This window comes from Anomaloglossus baeobatrachus, chromosome 5 (genome assembly GCF_048569485.1).
Source record: "Anomaloglossus baeobatrachus isolate aAnoBae1 chromosome 5, aAnoBae1.hap1, whole genome shotgun sequence".
NCBI classification, from domain to species: domain Eukaryota; kingdom Metazoa; phylum Chordata; class Amphibia; order Anura; family Aromobatidae; genus Anomaloglossus; species Anomaloglossus baeobatrachus.
The window spans coordinates 577,459,889-577,473,748 of record NC_134357.1 but is presented as its reverse complement, the minus strand read 5'-3'; the positions used below and the strand labels follow the sequence as shown (position 1 = coordinate 577,473,748).

General features: G+C 44.4%; 1 protein-coding gene across 1 annotated transcript in view; it reads right to left on the bottom strand.

Annotated features, from left to right (window-relative positions):
* Nucleotides 1-13,860, bottom strand: part of LOC142313109 (uncharacterized) — a 103,245-nt gene that overhangs the window by 83,900 nt on the left and 5,485 nt on the right. Inside the window, exon 3 of the mRNA XM_075352093.1 lies at nucleotides 7,859-8,792. Within this exon, the coding sequence (XP_075208208.1) occupies nucleotides 7,859-8,792 (934 nt within the window). The remainder of the gene's footprint in view (nucleotides 1-7,858; nucleotides 8,793-13,860) is intronic.

Genomic DNA, 13,860 nt, shown 5'->3' with positions numbered 1-13,860 from the left:
TGCTGCCCATGGCCCCTATAGATCGCACAAGTCCCCCTGTGTCAGATATCGCCCCCATAGTGCTGCCCATGGCCCCTATATAGATCGCACAAGTCCCCCTGTGTCAGATATCGCCCCCATAGTGCTGCCCATGGGCCCCTATAGATCGCACAAGTCCCCCTGTGTCAGATATCGCCCCCATAGTGCTGCCCATGGGCCCCTATAGATCGCACAAGTCCCCCTGTGTCAGATATCGCCCCCATAGTGCTGCCCATGGGCCCCTATAGATCGCACAAGTCCCCCTGTGTCAGATATGGCCCCTAGGCTGCTGCCCAAAGTAAAATAAAACCCTCTTTCCTTATCTGCTCCAGCGCTGAGCTCCCTCCTGTCTGCTCCGTGCTTCTGTTCTTCCTTACTTCCTGGTTGTCAGTGCGGTCATGTGATCGGCACAGCAGCCTGAGATCTCTGCCTGATCACAGTGGAAGCAGGGACACGGGGAGAAACGCTGCAGGGTAAGTAAAGATTTTTTATTTTAGAATGAGCAGCAGCCTGGGGGCCAAATCTAACACAGGGGTGGGCATGTGCGATCACACTGGGACGCAGGCTCATATAATATGCACGGCTGCTCCAGCCCCTCACTGCGTGCGATTTCAGCACCAACAGAGATGGACAGCGGCTGTGCATATTATATGAGCGGGTGCAGGAGATCAAAGGCAGCAGCCCGCAGCGTTCCACTGTGCTCCAGAGCTGCTGCCCCCACCTCCCCTGGACGCTGCAGGGTACATATATATATACCACCCCCCCTCCCCCCCCCGTATATTCGGCTTATAAGACGCACCCCCTACTTTCCCCCAAAATTTGGGGGAACAAAAGTGCGTCTTATAAAGCGAAAAATACGGTAATTTTTTGCAAGAGTCGTAGTACCTGGGTACTAGCCTTAAGATATGCCGGCAATAATGAAACACATTTTTGGAGATGTGTATCAATATATTTGGATAAATTGTCTGTCAGACAGCCGATCCCTGATATTATAGGGCGTCCCGGTGGATTTTCTGATGATTTGTGGATTTTTGGTATGTGGTAGAATACAGCTATCCTAGGGGTCTGGTTTTTAATATATGTAGCTTCTTCCTTATTCTAAATTTTTAATTCAAAACCTTTTTTAACTAAGACATTTAATTCTTCATTATACTGACGTGTAGGGTCCTTTTTTAGGACTTCATATGTTTTCCTATCCCCCAAAAGTCGAGCTGACTCCTTTTCATAATTCTCTAGGTCCCTAATTACAATACCACCCCCTTTGTCTGCTGGGCAGTTAACAACACGTCTGAATAATCGTTTTGAGAATGAAAATTTGATTTACCTTTTAAGTCAGTATGTTTCACGTTAGAATTGAATTGTTAGGGATTTGATTCAATATAAGATTTTTCATGAAAAATTTTTTAACGCTAATTTCTTCTTAAATTGTTTAATTCCAATAAAGGCTTGGAATCGATTTGAAATTTGTGGTGGGTGTAAATATAATAATGATGTTTTATTTTTGGTTAGATTACATTGACTAAGATTAAAAAATTTTTGGGGGTCCTTTACTATCTGGTTGTCTGTTTTCTTTTCGGTGAGTTTCCCTCCCCTACAGCCCCTCTTGCGTTTTTTTTCTTCCCACTATGAAAAAATCCAAAGTGGTGGGTTTTGTCTTTCTTTATTTTATTTGAATTATTGTTGGCCCCCCATATGTTTTTGTATTCCTAGGGGGGAAATCCTCGTGTTTTTATTACGCGTATTAATATTAAAATTTTGTGATGTACTTGGTTCATTTGCATCTCCTAAATTATGAGTACGTATGTCTATATTAATATCTGTATTGTTAATTTGTTGGGTATTGGAATCATTAGTTTGAATTACAATGGGAGTTAGCAGTATATTAGGTATATTATTATTTGTTTGAGGGCTCTACAGTAGGAAGTCCACTGAGGTTTCATGTACAGAAAAGTCTAATTCTTCCACCTCACTTTCCCTTTGTAGGGAACACTCTTTCTCGTCAATAATTTCATATTGATTAGTTTCTATTGTACTCCTCCTATTGTGCACTTCGGATGCCCCTAATCTGAAATTTGTTTTATTGCAACGGATGAACCTAAAGCCCACTTTACACGTTGCAATTAGTTGTACAATCGCATTTGCGATGTGACACGCCCAGGTTGCATACGGGATCTTATGAGATTGCACGTAGGTCGTTCATTTGCTGTCACACGAGCGTTAGTAGTCTATGTTAAATTGATCAATTTTGTGTGCGATCCTTTAGATCATGTGTTCTGTGACGTATGCATTGGGCACCTTTTTTTTTTTTTTTATTTATTGACTTGCCAAGCGTGTGTAATGTGTAGGGATGCGTTTTTACTATGTCATCTGCCGTTCAGCTCTGCTACATGGCCGCTAACAGCAGACACAGACAGCCATGTAGCAGAGCTGAATGGCAGATGACAGCAGACACAGACAGAGCCGCACAACCAGAATGAACTCGGGTGAACTTCACCCGACTTCACGGTCATGCTGCGGCTCTGTCTGTGTCACGCCCTGATTAGCGGTCACCAGTGAAGGGCTCACCGGTGACCGCTAATCTCCTAAGTGACTGAAGTTAGCAGCCCTCTCTCATACTCACCAATCCCCGATCCCCGGCGCTGCACAGCGTTCACACTGCTCCGGCGGCTTTTACTGTTTTGAAAAAGCCGGCCGCCCATTAAACAATCTCGTATTCCCTGCTTTCCCCGCCCACCGGCGCCTATGATTGGTTACAGTGAGACACGCCCCCACGCTGAGTGACAGGTGTCACACTGCAACCAATCACAGCAGCCGGTGCGCGTGTCTATACTGTGTAGTGAAATAAATAATTAAATAATTAAAAAAAACGGCGTGCGGTCCCCCCCAATTTTAAAACCAGCCAGATAAAGCCATACGGCTGAAGGCTGGTATTCTCAGGATGGGGAGCTCCACGTTATGGGGAGCCCCCCAGCCTAACAATATCAGCCAACAGCCGCCCAGAATTGCCGCATACATTATATGCGACAGTTCTGGGGCTGTACCCGGCTCTTCCCGATTTGCCCTGGTGCGTTGGCAAATCGGGGTAATAAGGAGTTATTGGCAGCCCATAGCTGCCACTAAATCCTAGATTAATCATGTCAGGCATCTATGAGACACCTTCCATGATTAATCTGTAAATTACAGTAAATAAACACACACACACCCGAAAAAAATCCTTTATTAGAAATAAAAAACACAAACATATACCCTGGTTAACCACTTTAATCAGCCCCAAAAAGCCCTCCATGTCCGGCGTAATCCAGGATGCTCCAGCGTCGCTTCCAGCGCTGCTGCATGGAGGTGACCGGAGCTGCAGAATACACCGCCGCTCCGGTCACCTCCACGCAGGTAATGAAGACAGCCGTGCGATCAGCTGAGCTGTCACTGAGGTTACCCGCTGTCACTGGATCCAGCGGTGGATCCAGCGGTGGCCGCGGGTAACCTCAGTGACAGCTCAGCTGATCGCGCTACTCACCGCCGCTCCTATCACCTCCACGCAGCAACTGAGGTGAGTAGCGCGATCAGCTGAGCTGTCACTGAGGTTAGCCGCGGCCACCGCTGGATCCAGTGACAGCGGGTAACCTCACTGACAGCTCAGCTGATCGCACGGCTGTCTTCATTACCTGCGTGGAGGTGACCGGAGCGGCTGTGTATTCTGCAGCTCCGGTCACCTCCATGCAGCAGCGCTGGAAGCGACGCTGGAGCATCCTGGATTACGCCGGACATGGAGGGCTTTTTGGGGCTGATTAAAGTGGTTAACCAGGGTATATGTGTGTGTTTTTTATTTCTAATAAAGGATTTTTTTCGGGTGTGGGTGTTTATTTACTGTAATTTACAGATTAATCATGGAAGGTGTCTCATAGATGCCTGACATGATTAATCTAGGATTTAGTGGCAGCTATGGGCTACCAATAACTCCTTATTACCCCGATTTGCCAACGCACCAGGGCAAATCGGGAAGAGCCGGGTACAGCCCCAGAACTGTCGCATATAATGTATGCGGCAATTCTGGGCGGCTGTTGGCTGATATTGTTAGGCTGAGGGGCTCCCCATAACGTGGAGCTCCCCATCCTGAGAATACCAGCCTTCAGCCGTATGGCTTTATCTGGCTGGTTTTAAAATTGGGGGGGACCGCACGCCGTTTTTTTTAATTATTTAATTATTTATTTCACTACACAGTATAGACACGCCCACCGGCTGCTGTGATTGGGTGCAGTGTGACACCTGTCACTCAGCGTGGGGGCGTGTCTCACTCTAACCAATCATAGGCGCCGGTGGGCGGGGAAAGCAGGGAATACGAGATTGTTTAATGGGCGGCCGGCTTTTTCAAAACAGTAAAAGCCGCCGGAGCAGTGTGAATGCCGTGCAGCGCCGGGGATCGGTGAGTATATGAGAAAGGGGGATAGACTGACATGGACAGAGAGTGAGGGACAGAGATAGTGACCGACTGACAGAGATTAGTGAATGACAGACATTGTGAGGCGCTTCAGAACGCAGCTTTTCAGCTGCGCTCTGAAGCGGACCTTTTTTAAGCTGCGGTGCAGAGCGCACACCTGCGCACATAGCCTCAGACACCAAAATCGTATGAGGGATGTCACACGTTACAATTGACTAGGTTCATGCAACAAAACGCTCAATTCTAGAGAAAGATACGATGTGTTTGCGATCAACGGTTTTGCGTTCAATTCTGATCGCACGTAGCTGTCACACGCAGATACCTCACAAACGATGCCGGATGTGCGTCACTTACAACTTGACCCCAACGACGGATTGTGAGATATATTGAAGCGTGTGTAGCGGGCTTAAGTCTCGTCAAAATTTCTCTTTTTTTTTTTTCCATAATTTTTCTCTTTTATAAATATATACGTTTTGAGATCTTTTTGGATAAATTAACATCTGGGTGGTTTTTATATGATTTGATCTCTTCGAATAATTGGAGGATCAAATTTTTACTCCTTTTTAATTGAGTTTTTCTTTTATCAATAAACTGAACTGCCTGTCTTAAGAAACTTTTCAAGAGTTAATATTGACATTGATAGAAATTTGTTCAGACTTTGAACAGTTAAAAAACGCCATTTTTTTCAATAGTTTTTTTTGTAAAAATTTAAATGATTTTTTAATTTATTTTTATTCAAAGATTATTTCCTGCGACTATTGAAATATATGTAATATCATACTGTGTATTGCAGCTATCAGCCACCGGCCGGGGATTTTATTTGTGTGCACATATATTTTATTTGTAGCTGTGCCACAAATATTTTATATGCGCATCATTTAGTTATTGATCTTTATCAAACAATTGATTAATAGTTTGAGTGTCTATAACTATTTTTGGTGGAAAAATAAAAGAACAAAAATTAAAAAATTTAAATATTTCCGTTTGGTCTAGTTACTCTATTTTACCCTATCTATATCCTTTTTGAATAATTTGAAGTGGCGCAGATTACTTTAAAATTATTACTTTATTTCACTTTTATACTTTTCTTAAGAGCAGCTACCACAGAACTATCAGGGAAAACAAGAGGAGACAACCACCGCAGACCACAGCCAGGAACAACTATAAACCACACCGAAGGCACCAGGGTGAGGTTTATAAAGGAAGTCAGAGGCTGGCAACTGAGAGGAAAAACCTGACAGGTTCCCAGGGTCATAGAGTCCGCTGTTGCAGAAACAGAGAACTGTCAGATAACAACACATGCTGCCAATCTCTGGGGTTTTCCAACACTTGCTGCCAATGGATTGTCAGCTGACCGAGACACCTATGTGACAACCCCTCACTATTTTTCTGCGAAAGGTCTACAGCTCTGCCTCAACTCCAGAGGTTCTGAGGCAAAATCATAACATCTAAACTATAAAGATAGGCATAAAGAATATATATTTTACAAGCATTTATTAACAAAACAGCAAGTTTTGAAATGCAATTATATACAATATGATATATTTAAGAGTTCCTATCTCCAATCTGGGGATGCGCTTTTTGGTAACTAAACAAATCAAAAAGGTCCATGGAGCCTCTGTCAGGAGTCTCGACACAGAAAATAGCCAGATATCCCTCCTGGAAGGACCTAGCCAAGGAGTGGCTCTTTTTAGGAGACCACCATATTAAGTGGCCCTTTTAGTCAATATCCAGCTCTTGACAGGTTTAAAGATATGACAAGGGAAATACCAAGGCGGGGTATTTCTGGCTAATTTCTGTGTCGAGACTCCTAACGGAGGCTTCATGGACCTTTTTGATTTGCATACTTCTCAGGGGGCAATGCACCTAGGATTTCCCTGTGTTGAGCGCCCTGGCTGGCTGCCGGCAGTCTTTTCTGGCTGGTCTTCCCGAGATCAGTGATTGTTTGATCTTTTTAGTAACTAAAGCAGTGGGCAACCTCAAATTAGTCAATTTTACAAATACAATCCAGTATCAAAACATTTTACAAATTTTACTAGCAAAGTTGAGCCCGAACGTCTAGTTTGTGGGATCTCCGTGTGCAGAGCGGGATCCCACAAATCTCTGTAGCTGCTCTAAACACGAGAAATTCCTCTGTCAACTAATCCAGCGAGGTCCCTTACTTTAAGGTTTTAGTGAACTGCTTAAGAAGGATGCCGCAGAGCTGGGGTCGAAGAGCTCACGCTTTCACGATCAGTGATCGCTGAGGGTTGTGGGATCTCACAACCTAGAAGTTCCTTTTGGGGGACATTAGGGACACTTCCAAAAATTTTGGTACTGGATTAAATTTAGAAAATTCACTCATCTGCAGCTCTCCACTGTATTAGTAAATAAAAAAAGGCAGCCACAGATTTGTGATAAGCACTATTTAAAGGGAAAGCCATCATTGCGCTAGAAATTGGGGGAGAGTACCCCTATAACAGAGTCAGCAGCAGATCCCCCCATATCAGTGCGGCATGACCACATTTTTTGCTTCAATCTTTCTCCCTATTTTCCTTCTTCAAAATCTAGGTATGTCTTCTGGTCCGAAAAATACGATAAGTTTAAAAAGAAAGAAAATGGTACTTTCCCTCACCAATTCTTAAGGGTACTTTACATGCTGCGATATCGGTACCGATATCGCTACAGAGCGTACCCGCCCCGTCGGTTGTGCGTCACGGGCAAATCGCTGCCCGTGGCGTACAACATTGCTTACACCCGTCACACAGACTTACCTTCCCTGCGACGTCGCTATGGCCGGCGATCCGCTTCCTTTCTAAGGGGGCGGTACGTGCGGCGTCACAGAGACGTCACACGGCAGCCGTCCAATAGAAGCGGAGGGGCGGAGATGAGCGGGACGAACATCCCGCCCACCTCCTTCCTTCCTCATTGCGGCCGGCCGCAGGTACGAGGTTGTTGCTTGTTCCTGCGGTGTCACACATAGCGATGTGTGCTACCGCAAGAACGACGAACAACCTCGCTACTGAATACACAACAATTTTTGGTAAGTGAACAATCTCTCACATACCAACGATTTTTGGCTATTTTGCGATCGTTTAAGGTCGCTCATACGTGTTACATGCTGCGACGTCGCTAACGACGCCGGATGTGCGTCACAAACACCGTGACCCCGACGATATATCGTTAGCGATGTCGCCGCATGTAAATGGCCCTTTACTTGAGCAATTGTAGCCGATTTTTGGATAAAACCCTTTGAATTATGGTACATCATGATGGCTTCTACCATGTGACTCATCTGACAACAGGACCTGATTAATGATGAAAAACATTTGGCAAATTCTGAAAGTAAGAATGGCTGCTCCGCTCTGTTGGATTTCTGATGGTCGGAAAGACTTGATTTACCAGTTAAACATTTCAATTATTCACGACTTGAAAAATGTTCCTTCCCTGTGCGGCTTCTTCACATGTTTAACAAGATCTGATTTCTGAGAATAACATTTTCTAAATTCAGAACATAACATGGTTAATTTGTGTGATTTTTTTTGATGGTAAACAAGACCTGATTTCCTAGTAAAACATTTACCACATTCTGAGCATGAAAATGTCTTCTCTCCTGTGTGAGATCTTTGATGCCTAACAAGATCTGATTTCTGAATAAAACATTTCCCACACTCTGAACATGAAAATGGCTTCTCCCCGGTGTGAGATCTTAGATGTACAACAAGGTTTGATTTCTGAATAAAACATTTCCCACATTCTGAACATGAAAATGGCTTTTCCCCTGTGTGAGATCTTTGATGCCAAACAAGATCTGATTTCCGAATGAAACATTTTTCACACTCTACACATGAAAATGACTTCTCCCCTTTGTGATTTTTCTGATGTCTAACAAGGTGTGATTTCCGAATAAAACATTTCCCACATTCTGAACATGAAAACTGCTTCTTCCCAGTGTGATATTTTTGATGCGCAACAAGATTTGATTTCTGACTAAAACATTTCCCACATTCGGAACATGAAAATGGCTTCTCCCCTGTATGAGATCTTTGATGGTTAACAAGATGTGATTTCCTGGTAAAACATTTCCCACATTTTGAACATGAAAATGGCTTCTCCCTTGTAGGAACCGTTTCTTGGTCGACATCCCTTCTGTAACTTTTATTTTGCTTAAAATTCTGTGATAAATCAGAATTTTGGACTTGCTTGAAAAGATCAGATGATAGAACTTTCCGAGGAAGGACTGGAGGTATATCTGGGACAACAGCATGCTCTTCATATGTATCATGTGTGATACTTTTATCATCTGTTAAACATTCTGAAGATATTAGATGTCCACCTGAACTCCCAATACAGTCATCTGCTAAAAATAAACACAATGTTACTAGTTTTTAATGATATTATCTTGAAAGTACATTTATTTTATAACATCAGAAATTAAATTAGGGAAAAATTCATTCTTAGGGGTACTTTGCACGTTGCGACATCGCTACTGCGATGTCGTCGGGGTCAAATCGAAAGTGACGCACATTCGCCGCCAGTAACGATGTCGCAACGTTTAAAGCCTAGATACACCGATAAACGATCGCAAAAGCGTCGTAAATCGGTGATCTGTGTAGTGTCGGTCATTTCCATAATTTCGCTGCGACAGGTACGATGTTGTTCCTCGTTCCTGCGGCAGCACATATCGCTGTGTATGAAGCCGAAGGAGAGAGAAACATCTCCTACTTGCCTCCACTGGCTATGCGGAAGGAAGAAGGTGGGCGGGATGTTTACGTCCCGGTCATCTCCGCCCCTCCGCTTCTATTGGCCGCCTGCCGTGTGACGCCGCTGTGACGCCGCACGACCCGCCCCCTTAGGAAGGAGGCGGGTCGCCGGCCAGAGCGACGTCGCAGGGCAGGTAAGTGCGTGTGAAGCTGCCGTAGCGATAATATTTGCTACGGCAGCTATCACAAGATATCGCATGTGCGACGGGGGCGGGTAAGAGTTACATTTTTGTTAATTCAGACCTCCCAATCCCGTCTCCAAGATATCTCTGCCGTAGCACCAGTTCTCTGGAATGTGGTACAGTAAATAATCTGACTGATTGTCACAATGTGACTGAAGAATAACAAAGGACAGTGGGCTCCTATACTGTCCCTCACGCTAAGAGACCCTAGGGCCAGGCTATCCCTAATCTCTGGAAGGTGGAGATGATCTCCCTGAAGGTGGAGATGCCTTTGTCAGTGATCTCCCAGGGAAGGAAAGTGAAGGAGTATGATGGAAATACAGATTAAGACAGACGGGAAAACTAAAACTCAGGCACACTGCAAACTCACAGAAATAAACAGTAAGAGACTTAAGGGGACTTCCGGCTCCTGCGCTGATCATGTAGGACACAGGACGCCTGAGCTCTGTCATTCCCTGCAGCTCTGACATATATACCGGACATCCCACCAGCCTCCCCCGCTCCATTCCACCGGTGAGTGAAGTTGCTGAATGCAGGGATATTCATGGGGAGCCGTGGAGATAATCACTTGAAACAACGCGGTGAACTTCGCTCTCCCCCTCCCTCTCAAGATCTGGCAGCATGATAAAGATGGCGCCGGAGCCTGCCCTGCACTAACATCAGATCTGTACACAGAGAGCAGGACACAGCTTACCTAGCACTCACTCCCCCAGCACTAAACAGTTAACCGGCAGCAGAATAATAAATCTCCTGGAGTCCTGATAAGATATCAGCTGCAAACAACGCTACTGACAAGTTCTGCAGAGAGAAGAGTTAAAACGCCGGGAATCCCTGGGCCCTTCCCCCATCTTGTCCAGACCTGTGCATAAGCAGGTGCTGAATCTCTAGGCATACAGAATCAGTGCAAAGCTCTGGAGAAAGTGAAGGAAGCTGAAGGAGGGAAGTTTAAACATACATCCCTGCAAAGTTACAGGACAGTGAGAATTCATATAACTCTGGCAGGGGGGAGAAAGGGGTGAAAGTGAGAATAAACAAAAGGGGGAGCAGAATCAAGATTTGTCTGACAACCCACACTAAATCAGTGTCAAAACTTGCGTCCCTTCACTCACTATTTGATGGAAAGATACCTGCTGCGTAGCAGCTCCAAAACACAAAATCCTCATACATCCAGCGTACAGTGTGGAAAAAAGATTGTGACTGCCCATACAGAATTAAGTGTCCCTCGGTCACCTGAGAATACTCATCAGATGGAGATGGAGGATTCCACGGGGACCCCGGATGTATTCAAAACAGTGGAGGGTATGGATTATAAGCGTCTGGCTGATGAAGTCGCCAATCGTTTGCTACCTGACATCTCCGCTACAATTAAAGCATCAATAGCAAAAGCTCTCAGTGCCATACAGAACCAACTTGATGAGACGGTGGAACAGGTTGCGGCTATGGAAACCAGAATGTCGACGCTAGAGGAGGACTTCGGCTCTGACCACACTACAGTCATGCGTCTGGCCAAGGAGAATCTGATCCTGAGGGACCGTGTGGACGATCTGGAGAACCGCTCCAGAAGAAGCAATTTGCGCATTGTCGGCCTGCCTGAAACATACCCGGTTGGTGAGCTACGTACATTGTGTGAATCCACTATTCCTACAACCCTGGGAGTAGCAGGAAGGAGAAAAGTGGAAAGGGTGCACCGCATTGGTCCGCCAAGGAGAGGTGATGAGAGTGAAAATAACAGACGCCCAAGACAAGTCATAATGAAATACTTGGACTTCTCCGATAAACAGGAAATATTACAGGCATACAAGAAATTGAAACATCCCTTGGAGGTGAAAGGCTCGCGCATCTTGCTCTTCGAGGATTTTTCTGCGGAGGTCACACGGCAGCGGAGGGCATTCTCATACATATGCTCTGCCTTATTTAAGAGAAATATACGCTTCCAGTTAAAGTACCCGGCAACGTTGATTATCAGACATCAGGATGGATCCTACAATTCTTTCTCAAGTCCAAAGGAGGCAGAGGCCTTTATTGAGCGGATCAACAGTCCTCGTGACCTCAGGAATTCTCCAGGACAAGGGCGCAACGACTCACCGAACCAGAGAGTGACCAAAGGGAGCTCTGTGAACCTCGCTACAGCTTCCCCGAAGGACCGGAGACAACAAAACAAGGAACTTAAGGGAACCTGAGACAAATAGACAAATGTCGGATGTATGAAGTTCAAGGTGGGACACCTGTTTTTGATTTAGGCTGGAGAAGCCGCAGTGGAAAAAGTTCAAGAAATCTGAGGCGGAGGAAAGGAAAGAGAACCTTTTTTTTTTTTTTTTTTTTTTTTTCCTTCTCTCTTTCTTTGTAGGTGGGACACTCCTTTATATTGGTTAAATGCTATACAAGTATAAGGTTGACTGAGCTTGGAAGATGATCAGAAAAAAGTGAAGTCTGAGTATTATGGTATAGTTGGGGGGGGGAGGGGAGGGAGATGTTTGAAATGTTTGGGGATTTTGGATTCAAGTGAAGTAGCAGAGATTTTACACAGAGTTATTATTATTACTACTACTCTCGTTATTGCAAGTGAGCACTATGTTCAATTGTCTAATTGGTTGAATTTTTTTTTGGCAAAGGAGGGCAGCAAAAACATGGTAAACGAAAGGCAGGATTTCCATTTATTACATGCACTTTATGAGAATAGTCACCTGGAATGTTAAGGGGTTACGTTCCCCCCAAAAAAGAATTAAGATATTACGCCACCTTAATCGCCTCAAACCGGACATTGCGCTCCTTCAGGAAACTCATCTGGAAGGTTCAGACATACAGAGGATGGGGAAATTGTGGGTTGGAGGAGTCTATGGGTCATCTTCAGTTAAAAGGAAAGCAGGGGTTATTACATTAGTAAGTAGGAGATTACAACATCAAGTCCTGGAAACATATGCGGACACGGAAGGTAGGGTTCAGATGGTCTCAGTGGAGATACCTGGAGGAATTTATAAAATCTTTAATATTTTTGCCCCGAACGAAAACAACAAATCATTCTTTCAACGACTTGAGGCCAAAATTTTAGAACATGCCCATTTTAATCTAATAATTGGGGGGGATTTCAACTCGGTGGTATCTGTGCTAGAGGACAGGAAAAATGCTAAAGGCCCCCCAAATGTTCCGCGCGGCCATGATAAAGTTATGCGTCCTCTGTTAAATGCCACGGCCTTATGGGATGCGTGGAGACTACTGCACCCTCAGGATAGGGAATTTACGCACTATTCACATGCTAATAGCTCCTGGTCTCGCATTGACTACTTCCTTATTTCAGGGAACCTGGTACGTGCGCTCCACTCAGCTACTATCCAGGATTTGGTGATTTCTGACCATGCCCCGGTGGTGCTAGACCTAGCAAACATTTATCCCAGAGGAACGGACTATCTGTGGCGATATCCTTCCTTCCTTAAAGATAACGAAGATTTTTCCTTGAAATTAAAGGGATGGTGGACGGAATTTATGGTACATAATGATCAACATAAAGACACACCTATGTTATTATGGGATACGGCGAAGGCAGTATTACGGGGCAGAACGATAGCACATGTTTCCTATTTGAAGAAAAAGGCTCATCTTAAATTTACTGAAACCTCCCATAAATTGAGGGAAGCATATACTTCTTTTCAAAAGCATCCTGATAGGGACCATAGAGATAGATGGGTAATAGCCCAAAGAGCTTTTAATGAGTGGGCGGAAAAACGGGAACAAATGGCTAGGTCAATGCAAGAAGCTACATTACATAGCTTTGGAAATAAAGCAGGGAAAATACTGGCCAACTTAGCGAAAAATAGGACTATAACTCAGGGACCCATGCAAATAAAAAATCAAAAGGGGGAGATACACAAAAACCCTAAGACAATAATTGAGACTTTAGGCACGTATTATAGAAACCTTTATTCGTCGGAAAAGGGAGACAAATTTCCTGATAATAATCTTTTATCTAAAGTGACACTACCTCGACTCACAGAAGAGCATCGCACTTTTCTGAATGCTAAAATTACGGGGGAAGAAGTATTGGGGACAATCAACTCCATGCATAATTATAAAGCCCCTGGCCCTGACGGATTTACGGGAGAATTCTATAAAACAGTAAAGGAAGAGATCTTACCTACATTACTAGAACTGTATAATAGCATACTAGACGGTAATGCGTCTTTCCAAAATAATAACCGGGCATATATAAAATTGATCCCTAAACAGGGGAAGGACCCGAAGGATCCGGGTTCGTATAGGCCCATATCACTTATCAACCTAGATATGAAGATAATGTCAAAGATTATGGCGAATCGTCTAGCTATAATTCTTCCCCAACTGATTTCCCCAGCACAGGCCGGTTTCATTCAGAAAAGATCAGGGACACTAAATATTAGAAAAGTTCTTCTTGTCCTGGATAGGGTTAACCTTCGGCCTCTGAAAGGAGAATCTCCCGCTTTGCTTACAATAGATGCCGAGAAAGCCTTTG